At 41.9% G+C, this 18301-nt stretch overlaps 1 protein-coding gene across 3 annotated transcripts in view; it reads left to right on the top strand.

The window, feature by feature from the left end:
- LOC137194149 (ephrin type-B receptor 1-B) overlaps positions 1-18301 on the top strand; it is a 162659-nt gene that overhangs the window by 136682 nt on the left and 7676 nt on the right. For 2 of the 3 annotated variants that reach the window (XM_067605754.1, XM_067605757.1), the window contains exons 10-13: positions 1744-1932; positions 3129-3376; positions 4812-5027; positions 15691-15840. In XM_067605754.1, the coding sequence (XP_067461855.1) occupies positions 1744-1932; positions 3129-3376; positions 4812-5027; positions 15691-15840 (803 nt within the window). The remainder of the gene's footprint in view (positions 1-1743; positions 1933-3128; positions 3377-4811; positions 5028-15690; positions 15841-18301) is intronic. The other variant, XM_067605756.1, reaches the window with a different exon arrangement.

Below are 18301 nucleotides of genomic sequence, written 5' to 3'. Positions count from 1 at the left end.
CAGTCAACTGTAATATATAATGCTGGTCAACTAAATACTCTTAACTGTTCCAGCAATTGTGTCATTGACTGGAGATTTTGTTGAGATTTATAATCTAAATTCAACTAATTAATGAGTCTATCCATTTTTCCCGTTTAGGCATTATATGTGGCCATCTAATTGAAAAAGGTAGGAATTTATATTGTGTGTTATACTGTATGCCCGTGAGTCTTTGCAGCAGCCATACATTTTCTCCTGACAGGGTTGTTGTGTTTTTATGTTGGGTAAAAATAGAACTGACGTTTGGATACATTTGCTTCATGCACTCAGATGAAGGACCTATGAAATATTAAAGCAGGGATCTATTTTTTATCTGTTGGCCATAAAAAGATGAGTCCAGTTAACCAGGGCTGTACCAGAGGGAGGAAGCGAGATAAACTGTTTGCATTTTAAATTATACATGAAAGTGGGCTCTGGACTGTGGATTAGAAAGTAATGGGTTCACGTGTGTGTACAAGGAAAAGCGTGCTAGAGATTTTGAGTGAGTTCTCATATGTTTGTTGTTGTATATGTTCCCTGCTGAGATTTTGAGTCCCACCCAGTGGTGCTGCTGAGTGAGCAGCTTGGCGACACTTGTAAATAAAACGTCTTTATGGAATGCAAAGCTGTAAACCCTCTGATGGATTAACTTGAATCCAATCTGTATGGAATCTCTAATGAGCAATTACATTCACACAGACAGGGTTCAAGGCAATTAGTACAGTAACTAGAATCGGCTTCTAGTCAAGAGCAAGGTGAGTGAGGTGAGGCACCTTGATCCCCCTAAGACCAGGCCTTAAATCCTCCTTCTGTCTCTTGAGACCCCACCATCTCTCTATGTGGCTTATGCAAATGAGCAACAAATTGACTTGATGGAGATGGGTTTATTCAAATCATGGCTGCCAAGGTTTTGACTAAACAGCTCTGAGAAAGAGGGCTGCCCTTGGGTGTTACTGTAGAAATGATGATTTGACGTCTGCTTGCTTGCCGTAATGTCCATTTTGTGTCAGTGTGTATTGAATGTGTTTACAAGTGTTTTTCGGCAGTCCTCCCCACCCAGTCTGTCAACACAGAAAATCTGTCCTCTGTTTGCTGACGTCTGTGAACTGAGCTCACCTATCGCGGAATGGCATAAAGAGCTAGTTGATAGCGCAGTGGTTTTATCTCTTTATGAGCTCCTATAGGGAAAGGCTGTGCGGAAATTGGTTCTACCACTATCAAAGAGCAGAGACTGCTAGGGTAAGGGATAAAAGGGTAGAAAAAATCTGTCTACATTTACTCTTTCTATATACCGTTATCCCTCCTACTATCCCTTCATCTTTCTTTCTCACTGTTTTTTTTTTCTTTTATATTCTGGTCTGCTTCCTCCTTCCAAACACTGAATCATCAAACCACTATTTTGTTGTCCACAATACTCGGAACTAAAGCGGTTTCTTTAATCATCCACCTATACTTTTTAATATGTGACAGCAACGCGTTAATATTCATTTACATACTGAAGTGCTCTTGTCTGTCTCTGAGGAGGCCTATAGAGCAAATGGAGTTATCATCATTTACCACTGTTAAAAGCGTGTATTGATAGGAAGTAATGCTGTGTCACATTGTGATTTAAGCTACGTCTTGAAGGGTAATTGCATTCATCAACCATTAAAACAAGACATGAGCCAAAAGAAAAAGAATAACAGTTTCTTCTGGAAAGCTCACTGGGCACTTTGGTTGTTCTAGAACTCTCTTTGAGAGCCGACATGTCTAACTGCCCCTCCCCACTGGGCTGCCCGACCCACTTCTCAGGCTCCCCGGGGATGAAGATCTACATTGACCCCTTTACTTACGAAGACCCCAACGAAGCTGTCCGCGAATTCGCCAAGGAGATCGACGTCTCCACTGTCAAGATCGAGGAGGTCATCGGTGCAGGTACAGTTAATGGATGTTGTGCTGAAGTTTGTGGGTATGCGAAGTGAATGTAAGTTGCCATATTTGAATGTATTTCTGTATTTTGTATGTTTACATACGTGTACTTGCATGCAAACAAGTTTAGCCTGAATCTGTTCAAGGTCATAAAGCCCAGCCCTTTTGGCAACCACATCAGATGGGTACATGTCAAGGGCCCATGTCAAGTGCACGAGCAGCATATAGGCCAGCTACCCTGGGACCTAATGGCATTAGAAATAACTCAGGCCTTGCGGCCTATTCCCTGTGCTTCTCTGTTTTTGGATCCTATTAGTGTTGCTCTCTGACATGTTCTACCTTGCATCATCCCTTTTCACTTACTTTACATGTAAAATGGATTGATATGGATTTGTTTTCTGTCTTTGTTTCAGAACATGTGTTTGTTAAAATTGATAAACTGTTAATTAATTGCTGATTGCTTTAAGGTATATTCTAAGAAACATTGGTGGCTAAAATAAGCCTAGGTCCAAGTGTCTCCAATATGTCCTTTTCCTTTTGGGACAGGACACACCTTCTTTACAGCACAAAGGGCTTGCTGATAACCTACAGTACGTGTTGGTTCGTACAGACACTAAAATACCCCTGGTAATGAGACTGGGCCTAGAATAGCTCCTGCCGACCGGCCTACTCAGCAAGCTAGGTGTGAGGAAGTAACAGAGATAGGATAGGGATAAGGATGCAGGGGGACTAACCAATTAAAGATTTCCGTTTTTGTTGATTTCACTGTGTGGTCTCTCTGCAGGACAGCGAGGTGGTGATAATTAATCAAACAAGTTCCAGATATTTACCAGATATTGTTTGCCTTTTATTTTTTGATTGGGGAATATGGAGCCACTTGGCAGGCTTCTAGGATAGATGACTACTGTGAGTCAGAAGAGCCATACTGTTAAGAATACGTTTAGGGAGCAATGCTACTGGAGTTCTGGGCAACACTTAGCATGCTTAATATAGACTAAATTAAGATCAGAGCTATAATAGCTCTTTGGGTAATATGTATGGCCAGGGACATGAGATGAAAACAAGTTTGATAAAATAAGCAAGTAGATTTTTATCTAATCAACTCTACTAAGCTTTTGTCTGATCACTTTTTGACCAAAAGTTGATCAGTTCTTGTCTCCAGCTGAGCAGCAACCATGTGCTTCTCTGGTTTACCCCACTAGGTGAATTTGGGGAAGTGTACAAGGGCCGTTTGAAGCTGCCTGGTAAGAGGGAGATCTATGTAGCCATCAAAACCCTGAAGGCAGGCTACGTGGAGAAGCAGAGGCGAGACTTCCTGTCTGAGGCGTCAATCATGGGCCAGTTTGACCACCCAAACATAATCCGTCTGGAGGGAGTTGTCACAAAGAGCCGTCCAGTCATGATTGTCACAGAGTTTATGGAGAATGGTGCCCTCGACTCATTCCTCAGGGTGAGTGATTTTTGAACACATAGGCACTCTATCATATCAAGCTGCAAACAGTCACTGTATATACGGTGATCAGACTATGACATTAGATCGACAAGAGTCACATTCAGGAGCTGACTAGAAGCTTGCATTATGGAATTGAGGAGCAAATTGGAAATGAACTGTTAAGCAATCCCAGAAAAGATGTTCATGCTAAGAATGCCTCCTAATACAAATTGGATTCAGCCCTCTAAACCTATCCATTGCCAATGGAGTATATGTTTCATGACAATGAACATGATTTCAATCATTCTTAATTTAAAACACTTCCACACTAGCTAGCCCTATCAGCCTTTAATTTCTCTATTAATGCCTGGAGCTATTAATGGACTCCTAACGCTTTCTTTTATATTCAGTATTGAGCGGACATACAGCTTAATCAATATTCAACTCGCTTTTTTCCTCCTTCAATCTCATGGATTGGTGTTCTATTCCGCTTTGATCTAGGGTGGGTTTAAAGGGGCTCTTTGAAGTTGGCTTTGCTAACCGCCACATCCGACTAGTGTTTCCATCGATCTCCCTTACCCTCTTATTTGTTACTGTGTTTCAGGGGTTCAAAGCTTGCTCTTCAGAGCATTCACACAGGGGTAGGGGCACCACGCATGGATGTTAAAGAGAGGAATGCCTGCATGCCCGAATGGAACGATGCTTTAACACTGCACAATGAGCGAGATTTGCTTCAGGAATCCATTTTGCTTATCTAATACAAGTATACTCCTCTGGACATCATGAATATTTGAAAGGCGAGAAAGTAGCTCAGGATGTAGATTTTGTAATGGCAAAGTATAAACAACAAATGAATTAAAACAAAGGGAAAGAAAAAAAAATCCTAACCCGAAATAAATGAACATAATTACTTGCTTTGAAAAAATGAAGCTCCAAGCTCAAATAGATGAGCAAAGCGGTAGATAAGGCTGTTCGTCACTTGAGTACATGCTAGATGTGACAACACATCTTGTCCTCATGCCAATGTATGTGCATACCCTCCGGCTGTGTTAGTAATGATATACAACAAGGCTTTTCTAATTTGATAATAAGAGTCCCACTGGGCAGCCGTGATGCTTACTACATTTCTGGAAATATCAAGACTACATGTTGTCTAGATAATATATTGGAAAATACCACAAACATGCAATCTGTTTTTTATTGAAATTATTCAATAGAGGATCACATTTAAATGGTAGGTATTTAAAATTACAACATTCACGCCTGGGATTTTTAGTCAACATTATATCTATGATTCAGTGAAGAACCAACATAATTAGCTCATTATCATTAAAAGCAGTAATATTAGCATTTGCTGAAATCTCTCTATCCTCTAGCTATGCTCATTCATATTAATCATGCCAAGATAAAATCTAAATACCCATTTTCGTTTGTTGTCCTCTCTGTCCTCTAGCAAAATGATGGTCAGTTCACAGTGATCCAGCTGGTTGGAATGATGCGTGGGATCTCAGCCGGGATGAAATATCTCTCAGAAATGAACTATGTGCACCGTGACCTGGCTGCACGCAACATTCTAGTCAACAGCAACTTGGTGTGTAAAGTGTCTGATTTCGGCTTGTCACGCTACCTGCAGGATGACACCTCTGATCCCAGCTATACCAGCTCTCTGGTGAGTACTTGCAATGTGTCTTGTCAATCTAAAAAAAACAAAAAAAAACATACAGCGACCAAAATATCCTAAAAACATCACCTATCAGTCTAATCAGTTTTGCTTCTATCTGACGCTGTCTCATTCTTTTTGAGGATTTTAGAAACCTTTCACCTTTTCAGTGCCTTTCATTTTATGTGAGCTGTCGCTCTCTTGTTCTTCCTCATCCTCCTTCCTCGTCTTCCCTATACTCTGCAAGTCACGGACCGGAGGTCTGTCACATCTTCATTAGTGTGGAGACAAGTCTCCTCTGGGAAGGCTCCTCTCTCGTTGACATGCCCAGAGTGCAGAGAAACCAAAGGGCATTGCGGCCTCTCAAACTGACAGCTCCCATCCTCTCTCTCTCTCCCTCCCTCCTCTCTCTCACTCCTCATTTATTATTACTGGGGCATCATGGGAGGCTTTGGCTCCTCATTAACTCCTCCACACTACAGATCTGTAATTATTAGCAGCCATCGTTAGTTCATCTTCTGCCTCTCCTCTTCCTAATTCAAAACACACTCTTACACCCTTGCAAACACAGGGTGCAGGTCATTATGACTCTCGGCACGCCTGAGTTTGTATGTGTGTTTTTATTTGAGTGTGTGTGTGAGAGCATATAAACAATGTTGTGTACATGCACAGGCATAGATGTGTGGGTGGGTGTGCATGTGAATGTATGCAAGTATCACCTCATTGACTCTGCTTTGAGACTTTGGTGCAAATCAGCTTGTTTTCCTGTAGATGCAGTTTGTAGACAATGAGGTCTTCTGCAGACTCTGTTCTATAGAGGATAAAGTTGCTGGTTCTATATTATTTAACCTAAAAGTAGATTTTTTTTATCTTGAGCACTATAAACTTACAATATGAATACACTTACAATAGCTATGCATTTTTTGCCATACGCTTTTATCTTTCAGTTCACTGAGCCATGTTGTGTCCTCTTCTTATTTTGGGTCACCAGCTTCCAGCGCACCTACGCATCCTATTCTGCCAGTCTTACCTGGGGGAAGAGATTTTCACTTGTTTCATAAAACCACCTTGGGGACTCTTTCAGAAAATGATGTATACGTTGTGAATGTACAGGATTGTGGTAGCTCTGTATATATTATGAATAAATATGAATATATTAGGTTATGAAAAGGGGCCTATTTTTGGATTTGCATCAGAGGTATTTCAACACATGCAAAACTTTAGATCAAAAGCATGCAGTCAAAATAGACTATGAATCAGTGCTACCTGGGTATGAAAAGAGAGTTCTCAAAATAATTTGTCTTTATCCAAGTACCTGTGAAGATACAAAACAATGATACAAAACGCACATTGAACTTTATTTCTTTTTTATTTACCCTTTGTGTCTTAGCTCGGGTGGAAAGAATTATTACTTAAGCTTGCATGCACAAACAAACATGCACAACATGAGCCCTTTGGACACAACTGATTGGCAGAAGGTGGTGGCTAGGTGTTGAACAGGAAGTGTCATAAGGGCTGGAGGAGATATGACCTCACATTGGTTTGGCTGAGAGCTAATTGCTCCCCAGGAATAGCTTGCTTTGTATGCTTGACCCCTGTGGCTAAACCTTGCTGAATGGGTCTTATTGAGCAACAAAGAGGAGCAGCACCTCTGTTGTCTGCGCCGCTGAACCTGCTAATAAAACAGAGTGTAAAAGGTGGGGATTGGATTATAGATTGTGGTCGGCATTTTGATGTTGTTTAATGCAAACAAAGTCTCCTTGAGGGCATTTTCTGGAGAGTCAATAAAGAAGGTGAGGTTTGAAGTTTGAACCTGGCGAGTTGTTTTGATGGTAACACGTTCAGGTTTTTCGATGGTGTGTTTTTTACTGATAGAGATTTTAAAATGCGCACATCAAAGCTTTGGCTGTGCTTCACTCTTGTACTGAGTGCTACCTTATTATCATGAGCATCCAGATTAAATCTTCAATTCCATAACTTTTTTTGTTCCTTCCTATTCAAAAGAGCAGTTTTATTCATATCCCACCACATACCAAGAGGTTGAGTCCATCAATATTTCAGTCAAGGTCTTAAATAGTAAATGTTATCAGCTTATGTACAGTGTGAGGACAGTTCATCAAGACTTAGCTGATTTTGCCACAGACTTTTTATCTCACCTGTCCTCCTGATCCCTTATCACCTGTATTATGGGGAACATGCAAACAAGCGTGGGGGGAAGTTAGGGTCCACAGGTCCTGTACATGGTCCTTTACTGTAATTAAGCTATGCATGGTGCCCTTCACTCCATGACCTCTTTAGCTATGACCTGACGCTAACCAATCAGTGAGCAAGGCTAGCGTGGCAGACAAGGCTGAGGGAATCAGGGAAATTAAATTGCGCTGACATGTAGTGATTTACATCGCCATCGACCTCCTCCTCCAGCAAATTAATCACCTCTTTCCCTCTACTGCTTTTCTAATTTTTCCCTGCAATTCTGGGCACACCAATTATAGTGCCTGTGGTGTGATGCTGGATGTATGGTTGGGAGGACATGCTGGTAATTGTGTTAACCCTGGATGTGGGTTCACTCTGGAGCAATGTTGTGGAGGTTTCAGACAGAAGGGGGCTGTCCTCCCTCTCTGTTGGCTGCTCACCAAAGTCGTGATTAATTAGGCTCACAGGACAATGCTTGGACTGCACTGGTCTTGCTAAGGTGATGTGTGCTAATTAATTTAAAGACTATGTTTCATTGCAGCTGTGGCATTCTGGTGTTTGTATTTTGATCGCTGCCTGATTACATATACATGGTTAACAAGTAGTAAGGGGCACATCGCAAGTCCAGGTGAGATATGAGTGACCCTCCTTACCTGACAGAGGAGAGGATTCATTTTTTTAACACCTAACAATCCAGGAACATTCACATCACTCTCTGTGTCCACCAATCCATCTATCTAAGGACCCATCCATCCACATATCCATTCATCTATCAGTTGTCCACTTCTTTCCCATTTCAAGTCTTTCCCTGGAGCATCACAAAGGCACATCGGAATGGCATACTCTGAAGATGTGACGAATGATGCTTCAACCTGTTTGCGGCGTTGATGGGTCATATGTTTCATTGTGTGTTTTGTATTCATGGGTGAGTGAAAGCTAGAGATCTGTGTGGGGTCAATGGGGTTTAATGCACAGTTTGTGGCAAAGATAAGAGAGCAAGTGGCCAATAGGGAGTGTGGGTGTGTGTGTGTGTGTGTGTGTGTGTGTGTGTGTGTGTGTGTGTGTGTGTGTGTGCGGATAGGTTTCCAAAATCTGACGTGCAAGTATAGCGTGCCAAGTCTATAACAGCTTAGACAAGTGGTGTTACCCATACTATTGAGGGTTCATGCCCACAGGGCTATAGTGAGGAGATCATGTATGGGTCAAGAATTTTTGCTTGTGCCTCAGCTGACGATGTGGAAAGGCTGTCATTGCCTTGCATGTCACGCGATGTGTACTGTATGTTGTGACTGAGTGGGAATGTGGTTAGAAGTGTGTGTGTTTGTGCTACGTTCCTGGGTATACACATATATGTCCCTCAGGTGCCTTACCCTGAGTGTGTGTATGAGTGTGTGTGTTTGTTTGTTTGTTTGTGTCATTGAGGCTGAGAGGGGTTGAAAGGCGAGGTCACATGGAGCCAGTAACAAAGCTCATCCGTCAAATCCCTGTGACCTGAGTGACATTCTCTCAGCTCCGCTCCAGTGCTCACACTATGTGGACCGTGCTGTTGTTTCTGTCATTTGTCTGTTTTCTATTTGCATCCTTTCCCCCTCTCTCTGGCTTCAGGCCCATGCACTTTTTTGGCTCGTCTGTTCTCCTTGTAGTGAAATATTTATGCATTGCGAGTTACGGGGACAGAGTCTCTAAGTAAACAAGAAGTGAAATAGAAATGTCCATATGGACAAGGCCAATAGCAAACAAAGGGAAAGTCTTTGGGATTTTTTTCCTGACGTATCACATTTGTATTCAAACGTAAAATACATATTTTTCTAGACATTAAACCTCTAACAGTTTTTGCCACATCTTCCCTGAGGCACTGTGGCATCAACTTGATGGCCACAACTCATTTCACGGGTAGCCATGCCCATACACCACACAGCGAGGTGTAAGTGTACACACCGAAATGTCCCCATTATCACAGCCAACTTCAGGCAAAATGTTAATTTACACAAAGATCAGATAGGCACTGACTGGAAATGAATACAACATCTCCTTTGTTTATTGACATTTATGTGAAAAATACATATTTTGCAGAATTTGGGTGAGGAAGCATTTGAATAAGACCACAGTTGTTTCTACCAAGGCGCTAAAAGTGCTTGCATTATAGAAGACAGTAAATACAGATCTCACATTCTTTCTGTAGTTCACACTACACCACATGGCAATTTCATACAACATATTGTCAATAATGGACATATGTTCCACTCTTTCTAATATTAAAACATTGCAAGATTAAAAGTTTTTTTTACTTTCTTGGTATAGGTAAAGGCAAGACGCAATCCACTGATTCTCTTTGATGATGCACAACAGTCAGTCAGTTACTCTCCCTCTATAATTCGACAACCCTAGGCTCACTGTAGGCTATTTTTTGATGTTCAAAAACAACCCACGAATACACATGCTTTGGTGATGTAAGAAAAAAAAACAAAAAAAAAGTCTGTTCTTGTATTTTGTAGTTTGAACAACACAAATTCAACTTCATGTTTTCTCCAGCTCTCACTGGTTATAGTTTCCAGCTGGTGGTTTGACATCAGTCATGTTGGAAAACAATCTAGGACTGATATCTCCAAATGTCTGAGATGATGCTCATGGGTGATGTATGGTAGAAACCTCCAAACTTTTTTTTTTATTCCCCTTTTCTCCCAAATTTAATTGCTGGCTCCTGTCAACTTAAGGAAGGTGCTAGCACATACACATGAAAATGCTAGGTACTTATTTTCATCTGTCAGTTTAACTGGGAAAGCATAACACACATGGACAGGTTCACACTCTGCTGCACAGACCCCCCACTTCCCCACTCCCCATAAGTATGAGTCACCAGTGCAGTGACCAAGCGCGATCCGCAACTGCCTTCCCACCTGGGTATCCTGCCAAGCTGGATGTACTGCTGCTGGGAATCGAATCCCTGTCACGCTCCTTCATAATTGCAGCGAAATCATAAACATCCAACCTTATCCTAGTTTATTTTTTATCTCTTGTTTTTGCATTTTAAACTAATTATGATGTTTCCAGGCTAATTGTATTCAGATTGTAGGGTTTAATTTGCTCATTCTTGAGATAAATAAAGTAGCGAACAATACACAGGAAAGGAAATGAATATGAATATGGAGAGGATAATGTATAGGCTCTGGAAAAAAAAGAAAGAAAGGAACATGATCCATACCTGGTCCCTGCATCAAAGAGGGAACAAACATCCAAAGCAAACACCTTGATTTATACACTCTGTCATGTTTGCCAGAGTCACTGTAAGGTGGGCATTGATTCACCATCTGTGGATGTTGGACTGCATTTGCATTTGAGCAGGAATCACGATGAAGTGGTTTTTGTACTACTAAATCTGTGAAAGAGACACCTCTTTTATGTGAACCAATGTCTCCACGACAAACACTACTGCAGAGTTACAAAACGGGAGATTTAATTTGTTGATTTACCAAGGCAGTAATTTCTCTTAAAAATAAGAACTTCTACTCTTTAAAAATTTAACAGGTGGAACTACCTTCACAGCAGCTTTAACAACACGAAAAACAATATTCGCCTCAAAAATTAACGGAAAAATCAGGTTAGGTTGTGCTCCAGTTTGATAAGACTGCCTGTAGATGTAATTGCCTATTTTCCATATCCTGTGAAGGAATCATGGGGTCAAGGTCACTTTCTAATATTAGCATGGAATAATGCAAGTAAGATGGGATATTTGCTAGGTCTAATTTAATGGTGCGGGAGGGAGTTGAAATTTATGTTTAATGAAACACAATAAGATGCTAATAATGCTGGGGAAAGGGGAATGGAGTAAATAATTAAAGACAGAGAAAATACTTATAGTCAACATAGGGTAAAATTGTTTTTCCAAACCTATTTAGGTGCATATTTGTATACTGAGCAAAGCATCTGAAGTTACAGAAGGTATCAAGTAACAAGTAATCAAGTAAATTATCATAGTTCCATTGGCTTTTCTGAGAAAAGTTCAAAAGCCTGGATAGTGGGCCATTTCTATGAAAAAAAAATCAAATTATGAAATCAAAAGGGCTACATAAATATTGCAAACAACCCCAAGACATCACACAAAACAAACCCACATAGTTAGGTTTCCCTGGCGCCTTCACAGTATGACGTTGTAGGCATTTAACTGCGGATGCTACAAAAAGCTTCTCATAGCCTTTAACTGTATGTTTAAGGCAGACAAGCTTTAACAGCCTAAACACTCTGGATGAGTAGCGCCAAATTAATTCAACACAATAAATCAATGAATAGCATAACAAGGCCTGTATGTTTTCTGGAATGGTATAGTTATAGCAGTAAAATACAGTATGTGTTGCGTACTAGTTGTCTAATTAATTTAATGGCAACAAATTACTGTCTCTGTAAATTCACAGTTCTCAGCTGGTATTGAAATAAATGGAACTGCGGTGTCCTGCACTAAATCGTGTTTACCAAGCTCTTACATTTTCTCACATCTAATTAGGGAATCATTGACCCGTTAATCATATATCAACAATGATCTCTAGGAGGAACAGTATTCCATATTTGGGACCTTTAACTGTGACAAATGGCAAATGGTCAACTGTGACAAACAATTCACCATCTGCTAAACCCCCCGCCCCTCTTAGTTACTGTATATATCACAAGCTTTCCATTCTCACATAGCACATATTGCAGCTAACAATGATAATGGTGTCAGATTCACTACTCGAGATTCTTAGTAATTTTTTCCCTTGGTTTAAGACAGAGGTACTGTACACAACAGCAGACTTCTCATTTCTAGCCAGTGACTGTGGATTTTTCCAGCTAAATGTTTCCTTTAAGTTTTGTTTAACTTCATTATATGGTCAAGGACCTGTGTCTTTCTCTCCACCAGACATTCCCATGGGTGTCTGAAAAACCAACATCTCTGTCACCCAACCTCCTCTTCTTTTTTTTTTTCTTGTTTTGTTGTTCTCCCCATCTTTCTATGTCACTCTTCCTCTCTCAACGTCTCTCTCCATCTTTCTCCATCTCCTTTACTCTCTTTCCCATTCTATTTGGGCAGACATCCAGGGCACATCGTTGCTCTCAGGATTTCATTAAAAGGATGTTGATGGAGCACTCTCCCCAGCCTAAGTAAATGTGCTCAAGTTCATTTGAGTGTGCATTGTTTGGAAATGGATTACTGAAGTTGAGGGGGGGGGGGAGTAAAGGAAAGAAGAGAAGAGAACGAGGGAGCGAAAAAGAGAAGAGAATGAGATCTACATGTTTGTCTTCCAGATGAAGGATAAAGTTTATTTGGAATCTTTAAATAGCTTCTGTGAAGTGAAGAAGCTGCGTAAAAACAAGAACAAACACTGAACTCTTCTTTTTCAATTACAGCAAGTTTATCTGGGACATTGCTGCATGTTAGCGATGACTGTTCGTTGTACTTTGACAGGTCTATTTGCTTCCGATTTTCCTTCACTCTGCAGCACCATGTCAGTGACAGTATACATGAAGGTATCTGGCACATTGGTGGATGCATACCTCGAGCCACTGTAAAAGACATGACAGGTGTTTCATATCCTTGCTATGTGTATTTGTGTCTATACACACACACACACACACACACACACACACACACACATTAATGGGCCAAGGGAGCATAACTGACACCAGTAAGTACACACACTGCCTGGTCACCACATGTTTATCCTTCATCTTTCAGACCTGACTGTCACAGGAACACACTTGTCCCACCGTGATACCTCGTAACCTGACAGTCTCTGCACATATCCATTGTAGCCGCACTCCAGACGTATCGCTAGCTGTCACCACTGGTCACAACCTGTCACAGACGGTCTCAACCAGGTGGAACCGGTCACGTACTGTAATCTCATTCTGGTGACATGAGGAAGAGTGTGTGGAACAGACACATGCGTTTGTGTCTGTTCAAGATGTTCTAGGAGGGAATTTTGGTTTGGTTGAATGTGTTGCCACATACATGACTTGGGAACTGACACAAAAATCCCAAATTTAAGGAGTGAAAAAAAATGGGAAAAGTTTTTGGGCAGTATATAGAAAGGTATCTTTGTGGCGCATTTATTTCAAGTTTTCACACCCTCATGAGCACTTGCTTTTTCTCCATACTGCCAGCATTTATCAACCAGAAAATAGAGTCATCCAATATTTCTGGAAAATCAGACAGGGAAGTTTAAAGTATCACTTGACATCATATCATATAACAGATCATTCCTCTCTATGCTCGGTAGGTTTGCAGCTGCAGTAGCCGTGCTACAGTCTATCTCATCTACACAAATTCTGAGTTTAACTGTCCGAGATAATCGGAGTGTGTGAATTCTGTTTTAGGGGCGATATTTCACTTCAAAGCAAACAGAAAACAGCTTGTTCCTTTTTCGGTAGCCAGCATAATATACCATATCCAAAGAGCTGTCCCCATGCTTCTGGGCTTCACAAAGCCCTCGTGCTTTTGTGTTGACACTTGGTCTGTTTTAATTCCCATCATCACTTTTCCCCCTCCCCCCTACAACTCATTCCCTATGGTATTAACGTTCTTTCTACTGAAAAAAAAAAAAAGCTCCAATGCTTTTTATTATGTTTTGTCTCCTTCCTTGTATGCATGAGCTGTTCAGCACTTCATGTTATTAAAGCAGGATTTTGGCAAAGCTATCACTGGCCCACAGCAGTAATTACTAAGGGTTTGCATAGCTGCCTCTGACTCACCCGCCTTGGAAATGTTATTACTAAAGTCTGTCTCATTGGAGGCACGCAGGGAGCTTCTTGTGAAGCCTGTGTCTTTGCTCAGGCCATTCCAGCGACACTCAGCTCATATCCCAACAGGGTCCTGGGGCGTGAGACCAGATGTACAGAGTGAGGCAGGGAGTAAGCGAATAATGATAAAGAGAGGATGTAATAGATAGCATTTCGCTTGGAGCAGTCATTTTTTTCATGTTGTTCTGCATTTATTTCTTCATTTGTCAGCTTATGTATGTTCATCCAAACAAAATAAGTGACTTGAAGCATTGCCCCTCACAAAGTGACAGATGAAGAAGAAGCAGTTTGGCCTTTTTATGTTTTTGTATGGACAATGTTTGGCTTGTATCTGTGTAGCTACAAAGCCTGCAGACAAAGGATAGGGCAAGAGAAAGTGTCCTGGGGTCTCGATTTAGATGAAACGATTCAGATATGAACTAGTCGGAGATATGAGAAAAGCATTGAAGTCGCTGGGGCTTAGACAGCCTTTATTTGACTATTGATCTCTTCCTCTCCATATTTCTTTCTTGTTCTCTCATTTTTTTCTCTGTCACACTCTCACGCACACACACAACACTGCCTTATACTTTCAATCCTTCATGTCTTTTCCTGCACTGACTGGTGTGCTCAGCGAGAGCCGAGTGTTGCCTCTGCGTGTTGTAGTGTGTCCTGACAGCAATCTCCATCTGGGGTCAGATGTTAAATCTCTTTTTGGGGTCAGCAACCTCTCAAAGGTCAAACCCTAAAGAGATTAATGAGCTCAGACTCTCCACTTCTGTAATGCCACACAGCCCTGACCTGGAAACCCTACATAAGTGTGTTTAGACACGCACATACAAGAAAACACACAAGTGAACCATGTGTTTATTTCTGTCCAGCATTTCAGTGCAACCTGCTGTAAAGAAACTCCCCAGAACAATCATTGTCTGTATCTTTCTGTGTCACTTCAGTTTCCCTCTCTTTCTCTACCTCCCTCATCCTCCTCTCTCTCCGACTTCCTCTGTTCTCAGAAAGCGAGCAGGGAACCGGGTGGTCTGTGTAGGTTTTTCTCTGTGTTTGGGTTTGTTTCCAACAGCGGCTTATCTGCAAATGCTCAGGTTCGGCTAATTGGCATTATTAAACTGGTGGTGAGCTCAGCTCAGATATGAAGAGTGCTGCTGTGGGGGGGGATTTATGTTTGTTTGTGTGTGTTGGTGCCCCCGCATAATCATCTATGTCTGTGCCTGTGCATATGTTCGTAACTGTGCCTGTATATGTGTGTGAGTGTGCGTGTGGAATTTTAAACAAGCAGCTGTCAATTTCAATCAACAGGGCGCGTGGCATGCCTGAGGCCCAGGTAGCCCAATTACAGGCAGACATGCTCAACGTGCGAGCAGATGCCCAGGCCTATCTTCCTTTATTCAGACAGGGCTGTGGTAGAGGTAATGCTAAATGTAGTCTTGGTCGATGTGTGAAGGGCGAACACTGTTGGGAGCCGCTGCTGAGACAGATGCAGAATCTTGTGTATGTTTTGGCTGCTAGAGGATTGATGCACCTATTAGATGAAGGGATAAAGAGGTAGAGGGATGAAGGTGGAAAGTCAAGGCAAGGGGGTGTTGGTGTTGAGGGTAATGGCTGGCTTTAATGTGCTACAACTGAAAAGAATGTTGGCAATAAACAGTTTTGGAAGTCAGAAATTTCTCACTTTTCCCCTTGTGCCTCTTTTGTTCCTTTCTCATTTTCTCAGGGTGGTAAGATCCCAGTGAGGTGGACAGCACCAGAGGCCATCGCTTACAGAAAGTTCACCTCGGCCAGTGATGTGTGGAGCTATGGCATCGTTATGTGGGAAGTGATGTCATTTGGAGAGAGGCCATACTGGGACATGTCCAACCAGGATGTAAGTGTTTATTTGTAAAAACCAAGGAGCCATGAAATGGTATCATAGCTTTATGTGAAAGGACAGGCACAAATGCTGAATTGTTAAAAACATTTGTGGTGATTATTGGTTGGGCTTTTTAGTTACAACCATTAATCCAGCAGGAGGTCACTACAGAAGAAACACTGTTCTCTACAAAGAAGCAGTTCAGATGCCTATTTCATGGGATCTTTCAGAGAGATAATAAAAGGGAACATTTAAGTTATCTCTTTTCTCAACTCCCTGAACTCCCATGCTATAAAACAACAAGTTTGAAATCGGAATAAACTGCCTCATTAATAGGACAGCCATTTCCGTACAGATGTGGTTATACTGTCTTTTCACCCCACAGATACACAATCAAGGATAACTCATAAGAGAGGAATTGGTGATAAATCACACATTTTTATCATCTCCCATCTAGCATCATCATTGAAGATGTCCTTGACTCTGACTTTGAAAGCAGACTTATTATGGGCACAGTCTCACACTATCCCTTTTCCTTCCTGGCCGGCTTTTGAGAGCAATGAATGATTGCTGAGAGCTCTGCTTTGTCCCCCATGTCCGTTTGGATAAGGTCCAGACACAGACTCCCACAAACACACAGGCACCAACACAAACACACACAACCATTGGATATAGTCCCATACTATGAGGTCTCTCTTCCTAAGCTCCCTTTAGTGAGACAACTAGCCAACCATCAGGCCTCTATGGACCCTGCTCCACAAGGACCGTCCAACCCAGCAGATGTTGCCTCAGTGGGCCAGCAGCAAACACTGCCTGGTGGGACTAATGCAGAGAAGAGGACTGGCTCCGCTCAGCATGTCCGGCTGCTCAGTCCACACACACACACACACACATAAAAACACGCACACACACACAAACACACAACCACTTCTCCATATGTACCATTTGTCAAGATTCTGCTGAGTTGCACTCAACTCGGGGGTGGAGTTGGCTTCCTACAGAGCAGCCTCTAATTTCTAATGATTGTATCTGTTATACTTGATTTCACACCAGATCCTTATCTCAGAAGTGTGCATTTTCATGAAAAGTTTACATCTAAGGTGGTATTCAGACCAAATCAGGCGGTGCAGTGATTCATTTGAATGAGGGTAGTGAGTTTAGGCTGTGGGGGTTTTGGCCGCAGCGGCGCCACACTGGCCTGCGGTGAGAAAGTTGATCCAGAGTCAACTTTTAGAGAAACACAACCTGACGTCACTTCAGCTGAAGGCTGCAGTGGCCAATCACAGCCAGCAAACAGACTGATCAGAACTGTACAACCTTGCCATGAGGGAGAGCAAAGACGTTACTAGGAAGAGGGGAGGACATTTCTCTTCGTTTGATAACGTTGAAAGTAAAGTTAGGCTTTGCTGCATTTTAAAAAAAGACGAGAAAAAGAAGGAGAGAGAGAGCGAGAGAGAGAGAGCTTAGAGCACAAGCAAGCGAGAGCAGCTGTGGTTGAGCGAGCTAGAGACTGAATGAAGAGAGGGAGCAGTGGTAGCGAGAAAGCCGGTGAATCAGATCAATAAAACGTTATTTTCTGATTGTTTCACAGCGGTCACATTATAGAGCACAAACACGCCCACACACCTCTGCTCAACCCTGCAGCGGTGGGCCGCATCGTCTGATTTGGTCTGAAAACGGCCTAAAGACAGTATGGATATATGGATATGGGTGAGCGCTAGGTCAGTCAGTGTGCAATACTGCAATCTGGATCATCTTTAGTCTTTGTGTCAAAGAAGTGGCTTCATAGCTGCAGAATAAGCATGATTTACTATGAAATAAAGTATCTATTTCGACTTTATTGTTTGTATAACTATTACAAACCCCACAGTGTAGCTAACAAACAAATTGAGTTATACTATAGCTAGTCCACTTCTATCTAAAGTCTTCAAATTCACCTCAGGTTCCAATCGAACTTTGTTCAACTCTCACAAAACACTTGACTCTAGTATAACTCTGACTCCCCCGAAACTCTTAGCTCGTAGCTTCTCTATAACAAGGTGGGGATAGCCTGTGCAGCCTCTAAGAGACATGTGTCTAGTGGCTATACTTCACAGTGTTAATTATATGCAATCTGCCCATTCCCTTGCGACTTCTTTCCACAATGACACTGGATCTGCTCTCCTTTCCCTCTCTTTCCTCACTCTGTCCTCCAGGAGTGACATGTGATTGGCTAGAGTCAAGAGGAAGGGCACGTCAGTCTGAATAACTGTCTCTTGACTGACCAGAGAGAGTGTGTCTGTATAGGGTGGGGGTGGGGTGCTGGTTGCAGCGGGTGCGAGCGTGACAGTATTACAGAGTGGATATGCTTAATGTCATCAATCACTGAAACCTTAGTTAAATTAGTATTTTTAACACACTCATCAACAAACACTATAACTGGCAGCAATTAGTATTAATTACTGTATGAGTGTTGCGCAATTTATACAATTATCAA

The sequence above is a fragment of the Thunnus thynnus genome, chromosome 12, assembly GCF_963924715.1.
Source record: "Thunnus thynnus chromosome 12, fThuThy2.1, whole genome shotgun sequence".
Lineage (NCBI taxonomy): Eukaryota > Metazoa > Chordata > Actinopteri > Scombriformes > Scombridae > Thunnus > Thunnus thynnus.
Note: the sequence above shows the minus strand (reverse complement) of the source record. Positions and strands in the feature narration are given on the sequence as shown.